This window comes from Vipera berus, assembly GCF_964194415.1.
Source record: "Vipera berus genome assembly, chromosome: 1".
Lineage (NCBI taxonomy): Eukaryota > Metazoa > Chordata > Lepidosauria > Squamata > Viperidae > Vipera > Vipera berus.
The window spans coordinates 9,455,557-9,480,810 of record NC_138202.1 but is presented as its reverse complement, the minus strand read 5'-3'; the positions used below and the strand labels follow the sequence as shown (position 1 = coordinate 9,480,810).

The 25,254-nt window shown below is 46.5% G+C and overlaps 1 protein-coding gene across 1 annotated transcript in view; it reads left to right on the top strand.

The window, feature by feature from the left end:
- Positions 1–25,254, top strand: part of MIDN (midnolin) — a 45,401-nt gene that overhangs the window by 16,148 nt on the left and 3,999 nt on the right. The window contains exons 3-7 of the mRNA XM_081341103.1: positions 869–956; positions 1,051–1,113; positions 11,632–12,081; positions 14,182–14,314; positions 15,552–15,830. Of these exons, the coding sequence (XP_081197229.1) occupies positions 869–956; positions 1,051–1,113; positions 11,632–12,081; positions 14,182–14,314; positions 15,552–15,830 (1,013 nt within the window). The remainder of the gene's footprint in view (positions 1–868; positions 957–1,050; positions 1,114–11,631; positions 12,082–14,181; positions 14,315–15,551; positions 15,831–25,254) is intronic.

Below are 25,254 nucleotides of genomic sequence, written 5' to 3'. Positions count from 1 at the left end.
ACCAACCCTAGCTTTAAAACAAAACAAAATGTCATTTTGTCTCCCAGCCCTTCTGGCAATTAAGAAGTTCTAGGTATTCCGTACCAGCTTAGAATATTCTGACATGGTAAAGGATGAGGTGGGGGGGGGGGAGCTGGTTTTATCAATTGATCTGTTCCCAAAACTACCTTCTCCCATCCTTTTTTTTCTCTTTTCTTTTTTGAGAATCAGACTGGGGAAAACAAACAAAATTCACCCAGCTTCTCTTTCTTCCGGACCCTCCACCCCACCCCACCAAAAATATTCAACAGCTGCTGATGGGATTCTTTATCTGCTCTCCGCCCCCCCCCCTTTTAACCTTCTTTATCTTCCCAGATCTGTCAGTTCAATTGTCTGGAACGGTAAGAAAAGCAAGGGATGTTTTGCCTTTGGAGAGTTGCCTGCAGAATCACAGCCCTTCTCTCTCCTGGGGGCAGCAGAGAGAAAAGAGAGAGAGAGAGACTTAGGATATTATGTTTACATAAGGAGCGGAAAGTGGAACGCCTGGGCTGAGACGGGTTGTTTAGTGGGAGACGAAAGAAAAAAAAAACTATAAATTATAAATTAGAACTAATTTTGTCACAGGAACCATTTTAATAACAATAAAAAGCAACGGCAGCCCTCTTATGATTATTTTTTTTAAATCACAACCTCCTTAAGAAACCCTATGCTGCTGTTCCTGTCTTTGTAAAAGTTGCAAACAGTTAAAATGTTTGAGGAAGTGTTTTGTAATCATTCGTGGCTCTTTCTGACATTGTAAACCAAGTCTCGGCTTTTAATTTATTTATTTATTTATTTATTTATTTATTTATTTATTTATTTATTCCCATTCCTTGCTTTTCTCTTTCAGTCGTCTGAATTCAGGCAAGCTGCAAGATTTGGGGGTCGGAGAAGGGAGCAAGCTGACTTTGGTACCCACGGTGGAAGCTGGCTTGATGGTAAATTTTAGCCTTTTGCTAACCATGGTTTCAGGCCAAGGTCATTCTAGGGGCAGGAAATTCAGAACCTAACTTCCTCTTCTCTTTTCAACAGTCTCAAGCATCCAGGCCAGAACAGTCGGTGATGCAAGCATTAGAAAGTTTAACTGAAACTCAGGTAAGATGCGACTCAGGTAGATACGAATAAATTATGTGTGCTCTTTTAAAAACTTTGTTTGGTCCAGTTCTTCCATCTTTAAGAGAAAGAGATGTGCGGACAAAAAAAGATGGAGAATTATAGTGGATACAGCACTGTCAGTCACTATGGGTCCACTGCAGAGGGATCCTGTAGCTTGAGATTTCTCAACCTCAGCCACTTTGAGATATGTGGACTTCAACTCCCAGAATTCCAGTGGCTGAAGTTGAGACACACTGCTGTAGAAGTTTGGGCTATAATTCCCAGGAGTCCAAGTGGTTTGGCACCTTAGGCCACAAAGCAAAACATTGGAAGGACATCAGGATTGAATAGTGAATTTGTCAGAGACAAAGCAAAATCTCTTATCGAGATTCTAGTCCAGGGATAGGCAACCTCGGCTCTTTTATGACTCATGGACTTCAACTCCCAGAATTCCTGAGCCTGCATGGCTCAGCTTGGAAACCTCTCCCTTTCCCCTCAGCATGGCTGGCTCAGGAATTCTGGGAGTTGAAGTCCATGAGTCATCAAAGCGCCCAGGTTGCCTACCCCTGTTCTAGTCCATGGGAAGGTTGGTGGGTTTAGCCCAGGGGTAGGCAACCTTGGCTCTTTTATGACTCATGGACTTCGACTCCCAGAATTCCTGAGTCAGCATAGCTGACTCAAGAATTCTGGGAGTTGAAGTCCATGAGTCATAAAAGAGCCGAGGTTGCCTACCCCTGGTTTAGCCTATTTCCCGTCTATCTAAGTATTATTGTTTCAGTTCTGCTATAGTTTTATTTATTATAATAGTAATAAAAATGTATCCTCTACTTCAGGGGTCCCCAATGCCCGGTCTGTGGACTGGCACCGGTCCGCAGCATGCCAGCAAGTGGGCCGTGCAAACAAGCAAAGCTCCATCCTTGGGATGCAGGCAGTATACAAAACCATACCCTCTGTGGTCCACAGAAAAAACTTTCTCCATGGCACCGGTCCCTGGTGCCCAAAAGGTTGGGGACCTCTGCTCTACTTGATGTCCTCGTTGTATGCCAAGATTTTCTAGAATTCCCCAGGTAGCATGCCAGAGAGGAATTCTGGGTGTTGTAGTTTCAGTAAGGCAGAAAAAGCTAAGGCTTCATGTACTGAAAACCTGATTTCAGAGTCAACCCCTTTCAGACCTTTTTTTGATGCTCTGGTTAAGCAAGCCAGCCTATTGAGCTGGTTGTCTCATCCATGCTTAAGTTTTTGGCTGGGTCCTGTGCAGTCTATTTGAGTAGCCCAGGGTGCTCTTAATTCTGTTTTGGTTCTCCTTTGCAGATCTATAGGCAAATTCTCTTATTGGCATTCTCACCAGCTGTATTTTACTTTTAAGTCCTGGCTTAAGCAATTAACTCTTGCTTTTAACTTCTATATTGCTTTTGCTCATCCTTCCTGATCTTCATTCGTTAGACTTTCTGTTTAAACTCATTAAGTGTTTTGTTTTTTTAAAAAAAACACCCCAAATCTGTCTTGATTTTTAACTCCTAGATCTGTGTCCACTGATCAATTACAGCAATGAATGAATATTGTGAGAAGGTATCATAGTTTGCTTTGTCACTGATACATTTGGTGAAGCCTGGCTGAGCTGATATGTAGAAAGACTGACTTTGACTTTGTGGACCTACCTATTCTCTAAGTTCCCTCCTCCCCCCCCTTTTTTTTTTAAGGAAGTCTTTTTTTTTAAAAAAAAAAAGTTGCTTCTCCAAAGAGCTTGCTTCTCCAAACAATAGGGTTTTCTCCAGTCAGATAATAGTATTTCTTAGCTATCTCCAACCTGGAAGGAGAATTATAGGAGTCAAGATTTACTTCCTTGACCCTCTGCTCAAAATGAATCCCCTTGACATTCTTGCATAGTCCTTGCATTTTAATTGGCTGTTTGTTCATTTTCTCCTCCCTGTCTGAAGGGTTTTGTATCCTTCCCTTTTGCCTCCACCCTTGGCAAACACAAAACGCTCTTCTTCCTTTCCAACTTTTCCTTCACTTCATTCTGTCCCTTCCCTTGTTGCACGTCACTTCTAATTTTTTGTAACCCGGCATAATATCCTTTCCTGTTCTTTTTTGCAATTTAAAAACAAAACATGGAGTTGCAAGGGAAGTCGAGGGATTGCAGAGTGAGGGGGGCGGGGCGGGGAGAGAGGATCACATTGCACCCAGTTGACAGAGGAGAAGAAAGGGAGGGTGGAAGGATGGGTTTGGGAGTCAGTCAGGTTTATGGTACTTAAAATGCAGAAAAGGAAGGGTCGGATGGAAGAGGGCAGGGGTAAGCAACCTTGGCTCTTTTATGACTCGTGGACTTCAACTCCCAGAATTCCTGAGCCAGCCGTGCTGAGGGGAAAGGGAGAGGTTTCCAAGCTGAGCCGTGCTGGCTCAGGAATTCTGGGAGTTGAAGTCCACGAGTCATAAAAGAGCCAAGGTTGTCTACCCCTGGAATAGGGAGACCTAGAGAGGAAAGAGATATGGGATGGGGGCGGGAAGGATACCAAAGAGTAATGAAGTGAAGAGTGACTTGCTAGCTGGCCTTCTGTTTGTGATAACTCTGGCTCTGATTAAATTGCTTTTGTTATGTGCACATTCCTTCCTCTTTGCACAGACAGACACCCTGGGATATTTTCAGGAGCGAGAATGTGCCCACAAGACTAAGATAGTCTTGCTTGGAGAAGGAAGGGCAATTTAGGCATTGGGGTTTTAGGGGTTTGATGTGGCTGTCGTCTTGAGCAGGAGGTTGAACTAGAAGACCTCCAAGGTCCCTTCCAGCGCTTACGAGTCTATGATCCTCACTAATATTAAAGCAGGAAGTGTTCCCTGCCCAGAAGTTACCCTTCTGAAAGGCAAGAGATTAAAGGAAGAAGCGATGAGGAGGGAAGAGGAGAGATGAGCGTACACAGTGGTCCGTGGATTAATCTGTAACAGTTCCGGGCTTTGGAAAAGATTTTTGGCATGGCTTATTAAGAAATTGGAAGGGGCAGGGTGGGGGGAAAGCACCACAAAAAAGCTAAAAGTCGATGGTACCTTTCTTATTCCTAGCCAGTGGCCCTCACTGCCCAACAAAGACAGGTAGTCCTTAAGACCACAACTGAACTCAAAATTTCTGTTGTTAAGTGAGGCATTTGTTAAGTGAGTGAGTTTTGCCCCATTTTACGACCTTTCTTGCCACTGTTAAGTAACCCCGTTGTTAAGTGAACCTGGATTCCCCATTGACTGCTTGTTAGAAGGTCGCAAAAGGGGATCACGTGACTTGGTCATAAATAGGAGTCAGTTGCCAAGGGGCCCGAATTTTGATCACCTGATCATGGGGAATGCTGCAAAGGTCGTAACTGAAAAACGGTCATCACTCACATTTTTCAATGCCATTGCAACTTTAAACAGTCCCTAAATGAACTGTTGTAAGTTGAGGACTACCTGTACACAGATGTTTGTGGGTCAACATTTCTAAGGGAAATAGACACTTGGAATACCACCCCACCCCCCACCCCAGGTATTTAGAGGACCCAGCGTAGGAAGCTGTAAATTTGGAAAGTTTTGCTCTGAATTGTTAATTTTGAGGGCCGAATGTCCTGCTTGATGAGTGTGATGTCCTTCCTTTCAAGGGCCTGGGGTGTTTGATGTTTGCTGGATGAGGGATCCCCTCGGCCATCTGGTGGGCTTCAGATTGAGGAAGGCTGAGCAGGGCCTCTGGTAAAATGCCCAGCTTTATAAAAAAAAATGTGCCCCCCCTTCCATCCACAGCTGATACTTTAAAGCAGGCATCTCCAAACTTGGCAACTTTGTGGACTTCAACTCCCAGAATTCCTCAGGGTGGATAAGAAGGAAAGGAGGAAGAGCTTATTAAGAGGGTCTCTCTTCCTTTTTACCTCATCTATTCAGCTAAGAAACAACCAGTAACCTGCTGATAATCCTGGTTGTGTTACAAATTCCATTGTTTCTTCTGGCTGTGGATGCTGGAACCGGGGTGGTGGGGGGATGGGTTGTATCATCTGACACCGGAGGGCATTCCTGGTTATGAAATGAGGCCGTGTGCGTTGCTGCCAAGGAGATTATCAAGCCCAGCTCACCCTGTGTTTACAATGCCACCACCCACAGCCGGGAAAGAAGCCAGGGTTAATTTAGGCCAGGCGTGGTTGAATGCCACTGGGGGGATGGGTGGGTGGGGGGGAATTGAATCTAATCTGAATTATCTCTTGGTTTTGGAAGCCGGACTTTGCTTTCTGACTCTGTGAAGCTTTGCTCTGGATTTTCTTCCTCTTTGGCTAGATCCCACCCCTTCAGTCCCTTTGGAGCAGAGTTTCTCAACCTCAGCCATTTTTAAGATGTCTGGACTTCAACTCCCAGAATTCCCCAGCCAGCTGTTAAGACAATCCAGCTTCCCCATTGGTTTTGCTTGTCAGAAGCCATCTGCGAAGGTCGCAAATGGTGATTACACGGCCTCTGGGACACTGCAACCATTGTAAATACATGTCAGTTGCTAACCGTCTAGATTTTGATTATGTGACTGTTGGGACATTGCAGTGGTGTGATGGCCGATCACCTTTTTGTCAGTTCTGTCATAACTTTGAATGGTTGTCATAAGTTGAGGACTGCCTATATGTTGGCAAGGTGGGAGAGGAAAGCATGAAAGGGTTATGTATGTGGATGTATCCAAAGTAAGATGGGAAAGTGCAGTGCTAGTGGGAATCAAACATTTAAAGAGTTTGTCACGCCTGAGAGGAACAAGAGCTGTTCTGTTTTGGTTATAGGGCAGAAGTCTGATCAATAGGGAAGTAGATTTTTTTTTTGACATTAGTAAAAACTTCCCAGTGTTTTTGATGTGGTATGGCCTGACTCTGAAGGGAATTGTCTTTCCTTTGCTGAAGAGGCCTGAGTTGTTCTTCGACAGTGACCTTTGGGCAGGGGGTCAGACTAGATGACCTCAAGGGTGTTTCCCAGTTCAGTGATTATCATTTGTACTTTGTTTTTTGTTTTTTCTCTTCTGGAACTCGGCTCTTGCGGCCTAAAGCCTTCTCAGGTGGACCTTTTAAAAATCTCTTAGCACCCCACCTGTTCAGCACGAAAATGAGGAATTACATCTACAGAGAAGGAAAGTTCAGCTTTGAGGTTAGGATCGGTTTATTGAAGCTAAGTGCTGCCAATCGCTGGGAGAGGTGGTCTCTTGACGTGGCACACCCCTTTTGACTGAGGTGTTCAAAGCCCAGGCTAGATAGCTTAGGGTCCATAGTGTTTTAGTATTGCGTTTCCCCCAAAATAAGACCCAGCTGGAAAATCGGCCCTAATGCGTCTTTTGGAGCAAAAATTAATATAAGCCCCGGTCTTATTTTCAGGGAAACACAATAGATCCTGTACTGAGCAAGGGGGTGGTCTATAGATACCGTTGGAGATTCCCCCCCCCCTGTCTCTTAAAGGGCTGCCTAAATCAAACCATGCTACTTACTGTTTGGCCTGGACAGAGAGGCTCCCCATTTTGTGATCTTTTTGAGCCTCCAAGCTTTTCCGTCCCTGCTCACCCACCCCATATACTAGAGGGGGAGGCAAGCAGCTTAAGAAAGGACATGTTGGCACTGCCAAGAATCCTGTGGCACTGCCAGGGCCTGGTCACGGAGTGTTCCACTTTTTTGGGGGGGGGCTGACGCTGAGGCTGAGTGAGTCATCCCACAAAGGAGGTGGGGGGACAGAGAGAGAGAGGGAGGTGTCCGGGGAGATCTCCGCTAACCGAAGATTGGTCTCTGACGTCAAAGGGATCTGGAGGAGAGCAGAAGGGGGGGATGGGAAGGAGGAAAACACGAGCTGTCCGGGAGGGAATAAACAGATGGAGGTCTTAAGATGGCCAGCCAGCTCTCTCGAACCAGAAGCAGGAGGCAAGATCTCCGAGGATTTAGTTCCTCTGCTGCCTGGTGGGGGGGGATTGTGAGAATCCGGTCTTGGTTGGTTCAGACAGATTTCCTTGATCCCGTCTGGATTGGATGCAGAGCTTTAAGCTCCTTTGGCTTAGAAGAAAGCAGATTTGGGTGGATCTTGAGAAGTGTTTTTCAACCTTGGCAACTTTTAAGAGGTCTGGACTTCCAGAATTCCCCAGCCAGCTCATTCTGGGAGTTGGAAGTCCGAACCTCTCAAAAGGTGGCCGTCTTCTCCTCTCCACCCTGCTTTGTGCCTCCCTTCCTGCCTTCTCCCCCTTTGTGTAGTGTGGGGGAGGGGCCCTTTCCCTTGGCAAGCCCTCCCTGCAAGGCTGGCTGCTAGGAGGCAGCCTGGAAACCGGTGTCGTGACCTGCTTCCCTTCTGGAAAAAAAATAAAATTAAAATTAAAAGATCTGTGCTATTTGGCAACCAAGACAAAGAAGCTGCTGAGAGCAGATCTGGGGGGGGGGAAGGGGCTGCTCCCCAGCCAAGGACCCCCAGTCAATCAAACCTATCTGGCTGGCTTTTTTTTTTTTGCATATGGTAATTACCATCTGTGCTGGATGTTCTGGGGAGAACAAAGGGATGATTTGCATTCAGACACCAAGAAGAGGGAATTCCGGGGACTGAGGGTGGGAGGGAGAGAAGAGAAGGCTGAAGCACATCAAAACGACACGCATGCATGTATGAAGATGGGGAGAGGGAGGGGGGGGTTTCTTCTGCAGCTGGTGCTCTTGTTCTCCTTAGAGGAGCCCACCCACCCCCCTTCTCTTTTTCCCCTTTGCTTTTCAATCGACTTGCGGCAGGCGCTGTCTTGGGTGGGTGCCCAGCGGTCTTGAGGTGCCACCAGTGGGGGGGGGGCGGGCGGGTGCTTTGCGCACGGGGAGGTGTGTGCGGATGTCGTGACTGCAGGGAGAGATAGCCTGCTGGTAAGGGAGCCTTTTGTGACTCGGCCAATCTGGAATTTCGTGACTGGTAGTATAAAGAAAGGCTGGGCGATCAGCGATGGAAGAACAGGCTGCAGAGATTTATTTTTTAAAAAAAAAACAGGTTTTAAGCGATGCTCCCAGTTTCAGGGTAACCAGGATTGGGGACCTGCAGTTTAAGGCCCAGGAATCTCCTGGCTGGCCCAGACCAAGAGTGGTATCCCCAGTTTCCTGCCTTTCTCTGAGGGCTGCATTCTGTCTTCAGCCCATGGGGGTGCTTTGTTTTTTTTTGGGGGGGGGGGTTTCCTTTGTTCCCTGACACTTTAATCCATTGGTCCCATTTACTGTTGGCAAAGTCTGTTTAGAACCCATCTTCCCCCTTCTGAGCGCAGGGTGGTAAATTTAGATAAGCATCAGTGGCACAGAAGGAAAAAATATGTGAAGGTTTTGAATTTTCAGAAAGAATTGGGGAATCACTTTCCCCAACCTGCTGCCCCCCCCCCCCCGCCCCCAAATTGTACTAGATTATTACTTCCATCAACTGTGCTGGCTAAGTGCAATGGGCATGATAATCTGGCATTCCTGCAGGGCACCAAGTTAGGGGAGAGTTGTGTGTTTGTTTTTTTTCTTCCATCGCAATTCTGCACCCTACCAGGATGGCCTTTAGCATTCATTAGTGGCTTTTAGACCCACAAGGAGACTGAAACTCTTTGTGCTGCTTGTGATCCAGGCTTCACTTGACATCCCCCAAGCCCTCCACCCATTTTGATGTGTTTTGGAAAGCCTCATCTTTTCTTAAGCATCTGGTTAGTGTTTGGGGATAGAGTGCCCCCGTAACTGAAGGCTCCACTCCTGGTTAATTATCACAAAAGGAAAAAAAAACTTTCCTGAATTCTGTGATCCTTTGTTGATTAACCTTGCTGGATTTTAAAGCTGGGCGAGTAAAGTAGTTTTGGAACCCGGAAAAATAAATGCTTTGAGACCTCTGATCTCCAAAAGCACGCACCTTTCAGCTTGCGATGATGATAATAGTACAAAAGGAAGGAGCAGACATGTAAAGTATGCAACACCTTCTCTTTTGGCAAGGTGGGGCGCCCTCTGCACATGCTCGGGCGCCCTCTTGCTAGAATAGGACTTAGTTTTTTTTCCTCTAGCTTCCTCCCACCCTGTTTTACATGAAAAAAAAAGAGTTTCTTTTCTCCAAAAGTCCTACTCGGTTGCTTGGGCTGCCTCCCCACCCCAATTTTTTCCTACCTGGTGTCCGAAACTCACCTCCCCACCCACCTCTTCCTCCTGTAGATGCTCTGCTATGCACGGCACCCACCTTTCCTCGAGCTGCCGTTCCCACGGGTTTCTCAGAAATCTCCCTCCCATCCACGCTTCCGTCTTTGCAGTGAGGCTGGGGGGCGGGGTGGGGGGAGGAGGAAGGCCAGAAAGGCAGAAGTGGTAGAAGGTTTTTGCAATAAACTTGGGCGTTTTGAGCTGGAGGCATGGATAACGCATAATCCGGCCGCCTCTCGTTTTGCTGACGTTTTTGCAGAGGCGAAGGAAGATGGAGGGGGGGGGGAGGGAGTGTTTGTCGCTGATCGTGCATTGACAGGAAGCCGGGAGTTGTGCAGAAGGGCGATTCTCCGTCAGCGAGTACGCAACGGGAGAGGTCCTTTTCTTGGTGTGTGCTTTGTTTTCGGAAGCCGGAGGTTGCCATCTGGCACTTTCCGAGGGCTGGTGAATCATTTGCTGCAGTCCTTGTTGTCCTCCATCCCTTGTGTGCATGGTGCTGCTGAGGGGTATGGCGCCCTCCATGAGATCTAGCCGCTTGCTTAGTGCATGTCGGGGTTTGTTTTTTTTAAGTGGCTCAGCTGCTCTAGGCTTGCTTGCAGATGGGATCAGGAGCACCCCAAGACCTGCTGGGTGGTGCCAAAGCTCTGTTTGGCATACCTTTCCCAGTCCCTTTACACAGTGGTGGCAGTGCCTAAGAGATAAATGGATACACACACACACCACACACACACACACACACACACACACACACACACACACAAACACACAACAGCAGCATGAGCCCTCGGTGCACAAGTCAGCCCTTTTCCCCTTCCCAGATTTCGGGAAGCCACACTATGAACACTTCCATCCTGGTTTAAAGGTGGCTTCTTCTTGCTTCTCCTCTTCTGTAAATACCTCAGTTCTGACATCAAAGGCGGACTGCCAGTCCAGCCCCTGCCTAGTTTTTTTCTTCTTTCTTTCTTTTTCTTTTCTTTTTCTTTAAAAAACACCCTTTAGCTACAGGCCCCACCTGGTATAGCAAATATTGACTGCTCTGAGGTTTCCTAGCCAGTCTCCATCTGCTAGGCCACATTGCCCTCTCTCCTGTTCTGAAGGCCCATATATTATGGTCTGTCTTTAAATTAGTCTACCTCAGCTGAACGTTGGCTCTTGTTCTGCACTCAATAGCTGACTGGGAGAAGAAGCTCTAGGTACAGGGGTGGGGAGCTATGGGCCTTTTATGGCCTGTGGACTTCAACTCCCAGAATTCCTGAGCCAGCATGTCTGGTCTAGGAAGACAACTTTGAACAGGTTTCTTGTGTTTTCTTGGAATATTTTATTTTAATTATTAAATTTGTTTGCCACCTATCTTGCTGCGTGCAGGAAAGTCTTGATGCAAAACAGCAACTTAACTGGGTGATGAGTCTCTTAGTTTCATGATTATGTTAACCATAGCAGTGCAACCGGAAATAATAAAATAATACTAATTAATAAATTAATACATTTGTATTTCATAGCAAATAATAGAAGTGTTCCCACAGGTCCACTAAGCCAGGGGTCTTCAAACTTGGCCCTTTTGTGACTTGCGGACTTCAACTCCCAGAATTCCTCAGCCAGGCAATGCTGGCTGAGGAATTCTGGGAGTTGAAGTCCGCAAGTCATAAAAGGGCCAAGTTTGAAGACCCCTGCGCGCTAAGCATTAGAGTGCTGAAGCCCCTTGTCTCCTAAGAAAGGGCGAAAGAAAACTTAAGGCATGTTTTCAGGTGCAGGTGTTCCTTGACATACGACCACAATGGAGTCTTCTCATTACAGTTGTAGGTAATAACAGTCGTAAAACAGGATGGTCCTGTGACATATTTTAATTTTCCAACTTTTTTTCTGGAAGTTAAGTGAATGCTGCAGTCATAAAGCAAATGCCACAATCCTTAAGTGGTTCACTATGGTTGCGGTTTTGCTGAACGTTGGAAGTAAGTGTCGATTTTGGGGAAAATGTTGTAAAACACAATTACGTTACCGCTGGACAGTGCAAAGGGGTGTAAATGTGTTGCTGTGTTGCTATGTGCCCAAAGTCTGGTCGTGTGACTGGAGGGGGCCTAATCGTCAGTAATTTTGGAACTTTTGTGTAGTAAATCCCATTTTTTAGATCAGTGGTGACTTCGAAATATCACTAAGCGACCCGTCATAAGTCAAGGACTACTTCTATAGCATTTGCAGGTGTAGTGTTGTAACTGCAGTAACTTAAGGTTTACTTATTAGTTTATTTTAATTTAATCCTGCACCAGGTAGCACTAATTTCCATCTACCACTCGTTTTGGGGGTGGTCCAGGAATAGCTTTGTGCCCAGTTGAAACTCCTGGCTTAAAAATCAGCCCTCTGATCTAACCACTCCACCTGCTGTTCTCTTTTCCAGGTAAACGACTTCCTGTCCGGGAGGTCCCCCCTGACCCTCGCCCTTCGGGTGGGCGATCACATGATGTTTGTCCAGCTGCAGCTGGCAGCTCAGCAAAACAGCGGGCAGCTCCAGCATCGCCACGTGATCGCCAGCCGCGGAGAACAAGCTGGAGGCGCCACACCCGCCACGCCGGTGCCGGCGGCCGGACCGGCTGCTTCCAGTTGCCGCACCCTCCCTGGGAGCAGCCCCACCTCCCCCACTTTTGCCCGGCTCCCCACGGCATCCGCTTGCCCACCAAGCCCTGTGCCCAGTCCTGCTGCTTCTCCATCACCAATGCAGACTATGCCTCTCTACTGTACCACCGCTAACCCGACCCCCGTCACGGCAGGGATGTTCCATTCACATGGTGCCAGCGCACAGACGGTCAACGGAGGGGGGAGCGGCAGCATCATGTCTTCGTGTTCAGAGGTCAGTTATGGGGTGCTTTGTGGGGTGGGTGTTGAAACCAATGAGGGTTGAGCATGAGCAGAAAACGCTGAAGCTGGACCTCTGAGTGTGGAGTCCTGACCCATGGCAGCTTTTGAAGGCACCAGTCTAGAAACCAGGAGACCGAGAGTTCTAGTTCATCCTTAGGCATGAAAGTCAAATAGATGACTTTGGGCCATTCACCAGGAGACTGGGAGTTCTAGTTCAGCCTTAGGCCTCAAAATTCTCTGGGTGACTGGGCCAATCACCAGGAGATGGTGAGTTCTAGTCCCGCTTTAGCCATGAAAGATAGCTGGGTGACTTTGGGCCAGTCACTCACTCTCGGCCGAGCCCACCTCAAGGGTTGTTGTTGGGAAAATAGGGAGAGGAAGGTGTGTGTTGGATATGTTTGTCACCTTGAATTATTTGTAAAAATAATAAAACAGATCCTTGCAACGGGTGGAATTGGTCATTAGGTCTCCTTCCACTCTCCCGCAAATAAAAAAAAATCATACCTACATGCATTGGGGAGATTTCTGCTATGGACATTTGAGATTTTTGGATTTTTTAAAAAGGCTCAGCGTTATTATTTTTTTATCCTTAGTGGCTGCAGGGCAGAGCAGGGGATGCCTGAGAGAAGGAACTGGAGCCAGAATTAGGGAGAGTCTTCCTGTATTTGTTAGATTTTTTATCTCAAGGAGAAAGTTGGAGCAGCTTTATTATTATTATTTTAAAATTTTATATGCTGCCCACCTCACTACCAAGTGATTCTGAGCAGCAAGCTTCCTTCACTCCCTGTATTTCAGCTCACTGTAAGCTTCAGCTTTTTATTTGGGCTACTCTTACAAACGTTTTCTGGTTCAGAAATCACCTTGTAATCCAGATTTTTTGACACACACAATTTTTTTAATGACATAATCTCCCTCCTATTGATCCAGGCAGATTCATAGCTGGGCATTGCTCTTTGTCAGTTGCGTATATCGTGTGTATTATTCAGCTTGGTCTATTAACTGTATGCTTAGCTAAGTCTCAAAACTCGAATCTGGTGTGTTAGAACTGCGGTTCCCAGAATTCCTCAGTCAGTCAGCCATTTTAGAGGGCTGCCTGAGAATTCTGGGAAATGCTGTCCCAAGGTATCTGGAAGGCACCACCAAATTGGGTTGGGTTGGGTTGGCCAATTTAAAATAGAATAGAGCTGGAAGGGACCTTGGAGGTCTTCTAGTCCAGCCCCCTGCTCAAGCAGGAGAGCCTATACCGTCCCAAGACAGGTAATTGGTCAGTCTCTTCTTAAAAATTTCCAGTGATTTGATGGTTGTAACTCTCCAAGCCTATAGGCCAGGGGTAGGCAACCTCGGCTCTTTTATGACTCATGGACTTCAACTCCCAGAATTCCTGAGTTGAAGTCCATGAGTCATAAAAGAGCCGAGGTTGCCTACCCCTGCTATAGGCAGGAAAGACTCTTCCCCATTATTATGTTTTTTTACAAAATTTATTTTCCGCCTATCTCGTATCCAATGACTCTGCTACTAGATCCTTTTCAATGAGAGTTTGGGAATTGAACTTTTGAGACCTTCCATGTACAGAGGAATATCAATCCGGAGGGAGAAGGAAAAACAAACCTTTGCGTATAGAAATGTCTTTCTGGCAAGGAACAGCAAAATCAGGCTACTCTCCAGGTGACTCAGGGCGGACTTGTCCTTAAGGATGAACATCACAAGCCCACCGTAAACCTTTGTCCAAAGAAGAGGCTCAGAGCAGGAATCTTCAAATTTGGCCTTTTTATGACTTGTGGACTTCAACTCCCAGAATTCCTCAGCCAGGCACGCTAGCTGAGGAATTCTGGGAGTTGAAGTCCACAAGTCATAAAAGGGCCAAGTTTGAAGACACCCCCGCCCCTGCCTTAGAGCTTCAGGTTTTCTGTTCTGTTTTTCTAGCTGCCTCAAAATAAGGCATCCAATCTTCTCCTATCCCTGTTTTCATTTGAGAGAGCAGCAAAGCTGGCTTCAGACTTTTTGTGATCATGACCTCATGTCTGAAAAAGGTTCTCACGAGTCTCCAGCCCATCCTTGTCCCTGCTTAGCATCTGTTCTTTGGCTTTTGCAGGTAGACTGCGCCTCAAGAAGTAAAAGTTCGCCCAGCACCAGCCCCACACAGGCCTCTCGGACCCGCAAACATGGCGCCGTGATCGAAAGCTTTGTCAACCACGCCCCTGGGGTATTTTCGGGAACGTTTTCTGGTATGTCTGTGTTCCATTTGTCTTGTCTTCCCCCATAAGAGGAAATATGGTTAATACATGCAAGCTTCAGAGTCCCACAGGGGCTCTGGCTGTGGAATTCTGGGAGTTGAAGTCCACCCATCTTAAAGTCGCCAAGGGTGAGAAACACTGGATCAGTTAAAGAAACCAATGAAATTTCCAATGCTTGCCTAGGTTTATATTCTCCCAGGAAATACGGCGGCTGCATCTGACAGGTTTGTCCTTATTTAAGCTAAATGAGTTTTTGCTTTTCACCCCCAGCCTGTGGGACTCATTGTCTCTTGATGGCTGGAGACCTGTTCAGCTTGCAAAAGATGCCGCTGTTATCATTAGCCCCAAACACTCAGCAGTCCATCCATGATAAATGGAGACTTCAAAATTGTTTCCCCCCCCCCGTTTTTTTTAAAAAGAAACCTTCTATAGAAAAAAATTCTGCTATAAGTGAAAGTAGTATTTGGCTTAAAGAAGGAAAAAAATTGGCATGTGTTGCTTTCTATTACAAAAAAGTTGAATAATAACTTCGACCGGGAGGTGAGTAAATTAAAGCTGGTCAGCCAAATCGGGGGGGGGGGGGGGGAGAGGGCGGAGAGTGACATCAAGCCCGAGACTCATCTGAGCAACCAGGGCAAGGGGCCTCTTGAATGCAAGCAGCCTATCAGCAGATTCCTTACTGGAGGGTTGACCCTGCCCAAGGCCTGCCATGTTCCTTGGCCCATAGACCTGGCAGCTGTGCCTACAGACATGAAGGAGGGGCAGGATCTGGCCCCTTAAGAGAGAAGAAAGTTTGCTGATCCTTCCCCAGCAGGACTAGCAACTTGGCTTGTTAGAAAAGCCACCAGAGATGAAACATTTTGAAAAAGTCTTCACTACAATATATAGCAGTGTTTTTCAACCTTAGCCACTTTAAGATGTGTGGACTTCAGGCTGGGGAATTCTGGGAGTTGAAGTCCACACATCTTAAAGTGCCTAAGGTTGAAAAACACTGCTATAAACCAGGGGTCTTCAAACTTGGCCCTTTTATGACTTGTGGACCAACTCCCAGAATTCCTCAGCCAGCCATGCTGGCTGAGGAATTCTGGGAGATGAAGTCCACAAGTCACAAAAAGGGCCAAGTTTGAAGACCCCTGCTATAAACCAATACTGCTGGTTCCCTCCCCGCCCCCTGCCGCCATAGATTTGATGCGCTGCTACAACCTTTGCTGCTTCTTCCATCCTGCAGGCACTTTGCACCCCAACTGCCAAGACAGCAGCGGGAGGCCGCGCCGAGACATCGGCACCATCCTGCAGATCCTCAACGACCTCCTGAGTGCCACGCGGCACTACCAGGGCATGCCTCAGTCGCTGACCCAGCTGCGGTGCCAGACGCAGTGCTCCTTGTCCACCCCTTCCCTGGATCTCAACAACCACACTACCTCAGAAAGAACGGCAGCTGCTGCTAACCAGCCCTTGCACTTGGGGGTCCAGTGCCCGAGCCAAGCAGCCACTTGCAAGCCCCCTGGTGAGTCCACAAACCTTGATTTTGGGGTCTCCCCCTTCCCCCCTCCCCTTTGTTTCTCCCTTCCCTCTCTTTCTCAGTCATCCAGGGAGGTGAAGACTGGTCATTAAGCAGAACAGAAAGTGTTTAGGGTGGGTGGAGCTTGGAGGCGGGGCTTATTCTTGGGAGGGGCGTGTGCAAAAATGGGGCAGGATCGGTGGTGGGATTCAAATACCTGAACAACCGGTTCTTTGTGAGGGATGCCACTTCCGGAAGTCCGTTCTGGGCCTGTGGCAAACAAAAACTTAGCTACCGGCTCTGGCGAAGTGGTGCGAACCAGCCGAATCCCACCACTGGGCAGCATCAGTTATTGTTTGGGGGGTGGGACTGTCCTAATTTTGCAAGAGTTTAGAGCAGCGTCTGTGGAATATCCAGGATTGTTTTTGTTACAGTATTAAAGTACTCCTCAATTTACGACCATTTAGCGACTGTTCCGAGTTGCGATGGCACTCAAAAAAGTGACCTACTTAACAACTGTCACGACATCCTGTGATCAAAATTCAGGCATTTTGGCCACCAGCATCTATTTAGAATGGTTGCAGCAGCCCCGGGTCATGTGATCCCCATTTATTTTTTAAAATTTATATGTCACTCATCTCACCCTTAAAAGCGACCCTGGGTGGCTTATAATTAAGATTAAACCTTCCCAGCCAAATCAGTGGGAGAAGCCAGATTATCTTAACAACTGTGGTTAAGAAAAGATTGTAAAATGGGGCGTGACCCACTTAACGTCTGCCTCACATTGACCAGAGTTCTGGTATCCCAATTGTGGTCATAAATTGAGGATTAGCAGCATTGTTATTTGCAGCACCATTAAAGTAGTTGCTGTTAACTTATTTACATGTAATAAATGGGGCTGGATGAACAATCTGGAACTTTCTCAAAGGGGGTGGGTGAACTTGGTGCCTATAAGGTTGAAAAAAAGAGTCTGGGAAATCCTGGTTTGGAGAAATGATGATTTAAGTTGGAAATTTTTGGCTATTTGTGTTTGCTATTTGCCCTTGTGTTCGGATTTCCAGCATTGTGACATGGGGCAATTGAGATGAATAGGCTGCCAAAGAAACTTCAAGTTGCAGTGAACTTTCCTGAATGATTTAATTGGATTCGTATGTTAAATTCCTTAGGCAGGGTAGAATTGGTATGATTTGTTGTTACTCATCCAGAAAAATTGCCTGAAAGGCAGAAAAAGAGGGCTTTCCCTGTACAAACCAGTCTTACTCCTGATGTAATTTTTTTTTTGCTGATTTCTGCTGTTTTACTGAATGCCAAAGAAGTTTATGGATGGGTGGGTTTTTGTTCTTGTTGGTTGGTTTGTTTTTGGGAAATCTAAAAAAGGCCAGGAAGTGCCAGTCATTACCAGTGTTGCAGGATGCCCTGAAGGAAGAAAGAAGGGACTCAATAAACCATAGCTTGCTGTCACCATGATACATTCATGAGGAAGTGGCTGAATGCCTTAGCCATGATGAACATTTGTGAGAATGATAGCAAGCAGTAGGCACGCTCTTATCTCAGGGGTCTTCAAACGTGGCCCTTTTATGACTTGTGGACTTCAACTCCCAGAATTCCTCAGCCAGGCACGCTGGCTGAGGAATTCTGGGAGTGTCCACATGTCATAAAAGAACCAAGTTTGAAGACCCCCTGCTCTACCTGAAATCAGCAAACAGGATGCCTGTCTATCCAATAGTGGAATATTGTAAATAATATGGGGGTATTGTATTTCAGGCCCTTTTTTAGCTGTAGCTCAAAAAATAAGAGCTATGTGGACTTAATGATTACCGTATTTATCGGCGTATAACACGCACTTTTTCTTCCTGAAAATAGGGGGCAAATGATGTGTGCGTGTTATACGCCGATATAATGTTAATGACCCATTTTGCTTTAAAGTTATTTATTTGAAATTTAAGTTTTTTTCCTGAAATTTCCTTTTTAAAATGAGGTGCGTGTTATACGCCGATAAATACGGTAATTTTTCCAGAGGTATGACCTTATTCTCAGAATTCCTGGACATGTGTTACATCAGTTCCCTTCCTGGAAAATAACAACCGCCTCTGCATGTTATGGTTCTCACAACCGAGTCTTTTTCTCAAACGTGCAATTAACTTTCTTCCTCTCACGAGTATGTGTGGCAGTATACAACCCTGTGAGGTAGGATAGTTTGTGGTCTTGGCCTCGTGGTCTTGGTTTTCTGGATTGCCTCGTCTAGCCTTTTGTGTAATGTTTCTCAACCTTGGCAACTTGAAGGTGTCTGGATGTCAACTCCCAAAATTCCAGCATGTTGACTGAGGAATTCTGGGAGTTGAAGTCCAGACATCTCCCACGTTCTGAGATTGAGAAACACTGTTTGAGTGTCATCTTGACTGATGAAATATTATTGGTTTGTCGCTTTTAAGTATAGGTGTTTTATGTTTGTTTGCTTGGTGGGTGTTCTGGCATATGTGTCAGAGTGTCTTGCTTTGGTCCCTGCCCCAAATGTCAGCTCTTTCCTGCAGGTGTGTGCAAAACCTCCACCCCATAATCCACTCCAGCCCAAAGTGCAACAAAGGAGCTGTGAAATCAGACCTACATTTCCTTTCCTTCAAGAACAGCCCCACACTTCCTCCTGTTTATCTCATTGGCCTTGGCTGAGGTCCAAAATCACAGCCTGGGTTGATTATTTCTTGGGAAAGGAGGCCACCAGGAAATTCAAAACTAGATTTCCTGTGGAGGAATGGGAAAAAAAATTCTTCTTCTATATCACTGCTAAAAAAATCTGCTAGGATATGTTCTTGTAGTCAGGAATTAAATGTGACTTACATGTGACGTTAACTCAGACAGTAAATAAACGCAGTGTTTCTCAACCTCAGCAACCTTTCAAGATAAGTGAACTTCAAATCCCAGAATTCCCCAGCCAGTATGCTGGTTTAGAGCCACCCTTGAGCTCTGCCTCTGAATTTTTTGCAACTATCTAAGGTAATTCCATCCATCAACCTCCTTTACTAACTGTTTATCAGGATTAATAAGGTCTAGGTCACTGGCACCCTGAAGCATAATGGAACAATAGATTATCTATTTGCTTTTGCTCATAGAAGGCATTAACTCATTGCCTGCCCAGGAGACCTTAAATTTGTCTTCCCTCAAGACTTTTTAATTACTATTTTATCAACTTCGAATTTGCATATGTAAATAGACTGCCTGTTGCTTAGTGGAGAAATGATAGCTGGATTAAAGTCTGCAATTTGATTCCCACTCTTTCTTCACCACTGTTCAATGAGCATTGTGTTTGTATGTGTGAAAACGGTCCTTTCCCCATTCGTACCTCTCTTCTCCTCCTCCTCCTGTGTGTTTGTGGGCATCTTTTCCACTGGAAAGTGGAATATGGCTTTCATTTTTTATTTTGCTTGACATGGCGTGAGTTTGGGAATAGAGAGGCAAGTAAGTGACAATAAAGACAGATTTGTTTGAAACAGGCAGGGTCGTTAATGCTTCTGCAATTCAAATCTCCTTTAAGGTTCCTTGATGTCAGGCTGAGTTTGAAAGAAAGTATGGGAATTGTAATCCCAGGCTATCTAGAGCAGGGGTCTTCAACCTTTTGCCACAGCAAAGCTGGCTGAGGAATTCTGGGAATTGAAGTCCACAAGTCCTAAAGTGGCCAAGGTTGAGGACCCCTGATCTAGAGGACTTTTAAGTTGGAGAAATTAGTGACTTCAAAATATTTCCACTTCTAAATCCATCTCAATAGCTACTGTCAGCCCTAGAATTCAGGTTTGGAGTCTACTTGGTTTGAAAAATCCAAAGTGGACAATTCATAAGTTTGAGTGCTCTGAACACAGAATTTCTCAACCTTGGCAGCTTGAAATTCCTTAGCCCACCACACTATGGATTCATTACGTGCCATCAAGTTGGTTTTGACTCTTATTGGCCTTTATTCGTCCGTTGGTCTTGGCATCGTGTATAGTAGACTAATTTGAGCATGGTCATTTGTGCCTCCGAGTGTGAATTCTGAATGGATTTGTTTGATGATCTGATTCCTGGCTGTATTCTCCGGAGTCTTTCTCCAGCATCAGATTTCAAAACCTCCCTGGCTTTTCCAGAATCCAACTTTAGCATCTGTGGCGTGTCAGAAGAAGAACAAATAGCGTTGCATGATTCCGAATATCTTTTCAACTATGTTAATCACTGGAGTCTACATTTGTAAATGTTTGCAGGAGAGAGAAACTAGGTTGAGGAGAACTTTTTATTCTGTAATTGGGAGGAGGAGGCCCCGATGGGCAAGTTTTCTCTGCTCCATAGTAGCAAAGCTGAAATAATAACATTTTAGATAAAGACAACCAGCCTCTTTTCTGGGGCAGAAGCCAAAAATTATGTAGCAGAATGGGAAAGAGCAATAAGAGCTCTTTATTGCCCTGTACACTGCCCTGAGTCCTTCAGGAGAAGGGCGGTATAAAAATTTAATAAATAAATAAAATAAATTTTCTCCTGGGGCCAGAAAGGACTTTGATGAAAGAGAAGGGGAGTGAGTTGCAGACCTTTCCTTGCTTCCTGTTCTTGGCTTTGGGTTGTAGATTCTTACTTTTTCTCAGACTAAAAATGACAGAAAGCACAGGGTCTCAGAATAACAGATTTGGAAGGGACCTTGGAGGTCTTCTAGTCTAACCCCCCCCTGCTCAAGCTGGACACCATTTCAGACAAATGGCTGTCCAGTCTCTTCCAGTGATGGAGCACCCACTGGTTGATTTTTCTCACTATCAGGAAGTTTGTCCTTAGTTCTAGGTTGCTTCTCTCCTTGATTAGTTTCCATCTGTTGCTTCTTCTCCTGCCTTCAGGCGCTTTGGAGGATAGGTTAATTCCTCTCTTCTTTGGCTTTGTAAGGGCCTTCTCCATTACCGTTTTACAGCCATTTTGGCTGCATGGTGTTGGGTAGTTATCCAAAGCAAGAAAAATATTTTCTGACATTAGAAAAGCGACCCAGCAAGGATGAACCATAACAGAGAGACCAGTGAACTTGACTTAACGTCTCAACCTCTGGGCCACTTTAAGACTTCAATTCCCAGAATTCCCCAGTCAGCAAACGAGTCTGGCTGAAGAATTCTGGGTGTTGGTCCACCCACCTTAAAGTGCTTAACACTACAGATAGTCCTTGACTTGCAACCATTCATTTAACGAACGTTCAAAATTACAACTGAAAAAAGTGATATGACCAGTCCTCAGACTTAGAACAGTTGCAAAATCCCCGCCGTCAGATTATCAAAATTTGTCTGCTTGGCAACCAACATGTATTTGTGGCAGTTGCAGCACTGGGGGGGTGGGTGTCATGTGGTCGCCATTTGTGACTTTCCCAACCAGCTTCCAATAAGCACAAGTCAATCGGGGAAGCCGGAATTGCATAATAACCATGCGGATCACTCAGCACTTGCAGTGATTCGCTTAACAAACAGGGCAACAAAGATCATAAAAATCAAGCAGGGTTCACTTAACGTCAGACTTAGCCATGGAAATTCTGGTCCCAATTGTAAGTCGAGGACTATCTGTATTATGGCTGAATTCAAGAGGTGAGAAATGGATGCTGAGCTCTTAAATCTTTGCTCTGAAAAGGAATGTGTCTCCCGCTCCTTCACCCAAAGTGAGAAGGGGTTGGGTGAGAAACCCGCAGTGGGCCTTCCTTTGCCCCCCATGAGTCTGGCTGTGGGCTGGACATTGCAAAACTCTGCTGGCTTCTAAGGCTATCTGCCCTGGCTCACCCTTTGTCAGGGAAGGGAGAGATCCCCTCCCAACCGCCTGCCTGCTTGAGCAACCAGCGGGAACCAGCGAAGGCCGGAGCCTCTGCCTGCTTGCGTCAGAGCCTGGCTTAGTGTCGTCCGTTTCTCTGCTCTGCTGTTCCCCTGGCAGGGTCACTCCAGCCTACGAACTCTGTCACAGAGGAGGCTGTCTGTCTGCCTTTCAAGGCCGCCCCAAGGAACCGGCAGCCTCCACTTCCTCCTCTCTTCCTCCCTCCCTCCCCCCATTTTCTGGGAATTCACAGCCTTCCTTTCCCCGCCTCCCCCTTTCCCTTCTCATGCACCAAAGACGACTCTGCACACGCACGCCGGCTGAGCTACGACGTCACCCCAACACCTGGGAGGTTGGCAACCACCGAGGCGCTCCTTGACATGGCAGTTTAAAAAAAAAAAAGCAAAAATCAACAAGCGAGGTGGCCCAGCTCCCAGGGCCGGCAGATGCCACCTGCCTGAAACCCAAAAGCAAACGGTTGCAACTAGAAGGGGGGGGAGCCACATTTTAAAAGGGTGCTGCAAAGGAAGTGCGGTTGTGCTTCCTTTGCTGTTCCTGCCTTTGCACCTTGAATGCTGCTTAGTTTCTGGTTCCTATCTGTCCCACGCCCTCCCAAAGCAACACTGGTGCACATACACACACACACACACCCCTGCGTATTTTTCTTTTCTTTTCCCCAACAAAAGGCCCCAGAATGAATGGGGAAGGAACGGAAGGAAGCAAGGGAGGAACTGGAGAAAGGAGATTTTGAAATCACAAATGCTGCATTGAGCACTTTGTTAATACACACACAGTCACACACACACACACACACACACACACACACACACACACACACACACACACAAACTGTTTGGGCAGTTGTCTACAGCCAAGTGGGAAAAATGGACAAACCAGTTCTGGGGAAGCGGTGGGAGGGCTCTGTACCTGCTCCATTATATTGTGCCGTGGGTGTCTGTGTGTTTGTGTGTGGGTGTGGGTGTGGGTGTGGGTGGCAGCCCTTGGGGCGAATCTGCATTTTTCATAGACACAAATTAAGGCAGACATGTCAAACACAAGGCCCGGGGACCAGAGTGGTTTCATGTGCCCCCAAAGCCATCCTGGAAACAGTGAGGGAATGGTCCCCGCTGCCTTGGCCCTGGCCCAGAGACCCTCCTTCTGCCAGAGACCCTCAGATCTGTCCCACTCCTGCCCAGGCCCCCATAGGCACCCTTGATGCAAACGATGTAGAGCTGGCCATGCCCACCCAGTAGGCCATACGCACTCTAGCCACACCCACCCAGTAGGCTGCGCCCACCCTGGCCATACCCACCCGGCCCCCCGAGGGCAACCCCAATGCTGATGTGGCCCTCAATGAAATTGAGTTTGACACCCCTGAATTAAGGAGTCAAAAGACCCCTTTCTTGTTCTTTGTTTTTTAAACCTTCTTTTGGCCTGTTTATTGGTATAGATGGGAGCATGGCTTCTGGCCTGCAGAGGGGAAGTTAAGCGTGAGGAAAGAGGCCATCTTTGAGCATAAGCAGAGTGCGATGCCCTTCAGTCGATCTGAAATCATTTTGATTGCCAAAAAGAAGGGGTTCACTGCCGGTCATGAGCCCAGGTTGCTTTCAAACAGGGGAAAGTTATCATTTCCCAATTAGATATTTACTTGGTAAGAGAGGAAATTGTGACCCCCCTGAGTTGTTGATATCCGGACCTTCTTTTTTTCCTCCCTTTCTCCCTTCCTTCCTTCCTCCCTCCCTCCCTCCCTCCAATATAGCCATCTTTCATCCCTTCCCGTCCTGCATTTATTTCCCCCTCCTCCCTGTTGTATTGAATATAATTAGGGAATAACTAGAGGGCAAACGCCCTCCACCTACCTCCCTTCCTGAGGATTCACTTTCATTTCATGTGAGATGGAGGAGATTTGCTCAAAGTTGTGGTTATTTTCATCAGGCTAAGCACTGCAGCAATATGGAGGCTTTGGGGAATCCCAAATCCAGAGACTTTTTTTTTTGGGGGGGGAGGTACTGTGTGTGCCAAATGAGAGGAATATTCCCCCGTTCTGCTTCAACAAACTATAGGTAGTCCTTGACTTACGGCCACGATTGGCAGCAGAACTTCTGCCGCTAAGTGATGAGGTTGTTAAATTAGGCCTCTGGCGAGAGCAGTTACAGAAATGCAGGGTCTTTGGATGGGCGCCCCAAATCCTGCAAGATTGCAAGGGGAGGAAGGAGAGAGGAATAGGCAGAACACACCAGAATCAGTGTGTTACTCCATTTGCTTTGCACGCTCAGGGATGGGAAAGGGTCTTCTGAAGAAAAGAGGAAAAGATTGCACTCAGTGGTGTGAGAAGGCCTGGAATGCTTTCCTGCACCCTTGAGAGAGCAGAGGGTAAAAAAAAATGCTTGGAATGGCTGTGCAAAGTGATTTGGCAAAGAGATGGGTCTGGCCCCGTGGTGGGAGGTTGTTTGCGGGGTGGGGGGAGATGTATCTGCAGGAAGACTGGTGGGAAGGTTTCCTAGCAGTTCTGAGAATCTCAGCTGGTCAGGATTACTTCAAGCTGAGAGGAGAATCAGCTTCTCTCATAGTTGATTCCCTATGGAATCAACTCCCAACGGAACTCCGGACTGCCCCCCCCCCCCGACCTTCGTTCATTTCGCCGGGACCTAAAAATCTGGCTCTTTGAGCTATCTGGTCTGGACTGAGGGGTTTAATGTTTTTAAATTGTGATTTAATTTTTGTGGCTAGACTTAATTTAATTTATTTTAATTTTATATTGGATGGTTTTTAAATTTTGCCTTGTAAACCGCCCTTTGGGAATAGGGCGGTATATAAACCGAATAAATAAATAAATAAATAAATAAATAAATAAATAAATAAATAAATAAAATAGGACGCCATTCCCCCCCCCTGCCCCTTTGTTTTGGGATGGTTTCTATCCATTGGCTCAGCTTTACGCTGACCTCTGACTATAATAAAGATTTGAATTGAATTCAATTCAGTTCAACCGATTGATTTCGACCTGAGTGCCCGTCGGCTTACCTGCGCGTGGAGGCCCTTACTTTAGTGTTCAAAAGCATGATGGGAATCGTAGTTCAGGGGCACTTGTAGTCTGGTTATTTGAATATCGCTGTTACTCTACTCATTGTGCAAAGCAAAAAGGACCGGTAGCGTTGTCTCGGTTTCCCAATGCCTGGGGTTGCGACAGCTTTTCCCAACCTGACTATTATAACTCACAGATGCTTGGACTTCAACTCCCAGAATTCCTTGGTCAGATGGGCCGTGGCTGAGAATTCTGGGAGTTGAAGTCTCCCCTCCCCTCACAGTGGCCCAGTTTGGGAACACTGCATGACAGGGCCAGGTTAAGATTGAGGAGAACCCAGTTCAAATCCTCCTGTGCACCGTAAAACTGACTGGGGGAACGCTCCAATTAAGATGTCGGTGAAGAAAATGAATCCCCTCTTCTCTTCCACCATCACCCCCACACACCCCACCACATTGATCAGCCTGTCCACCTACTCAAGTATTTCTCTCCAGGGGCGTTTGCACACTACTTGTGGTCTCTTCGGGCGAATTCCTCCAAAATAAATGCCGCCTCCAGTTTCTATCTTGCCTGTCACCTTCTGCACTTCAGGGCATGAGATCAGCTAAATTCTTCACA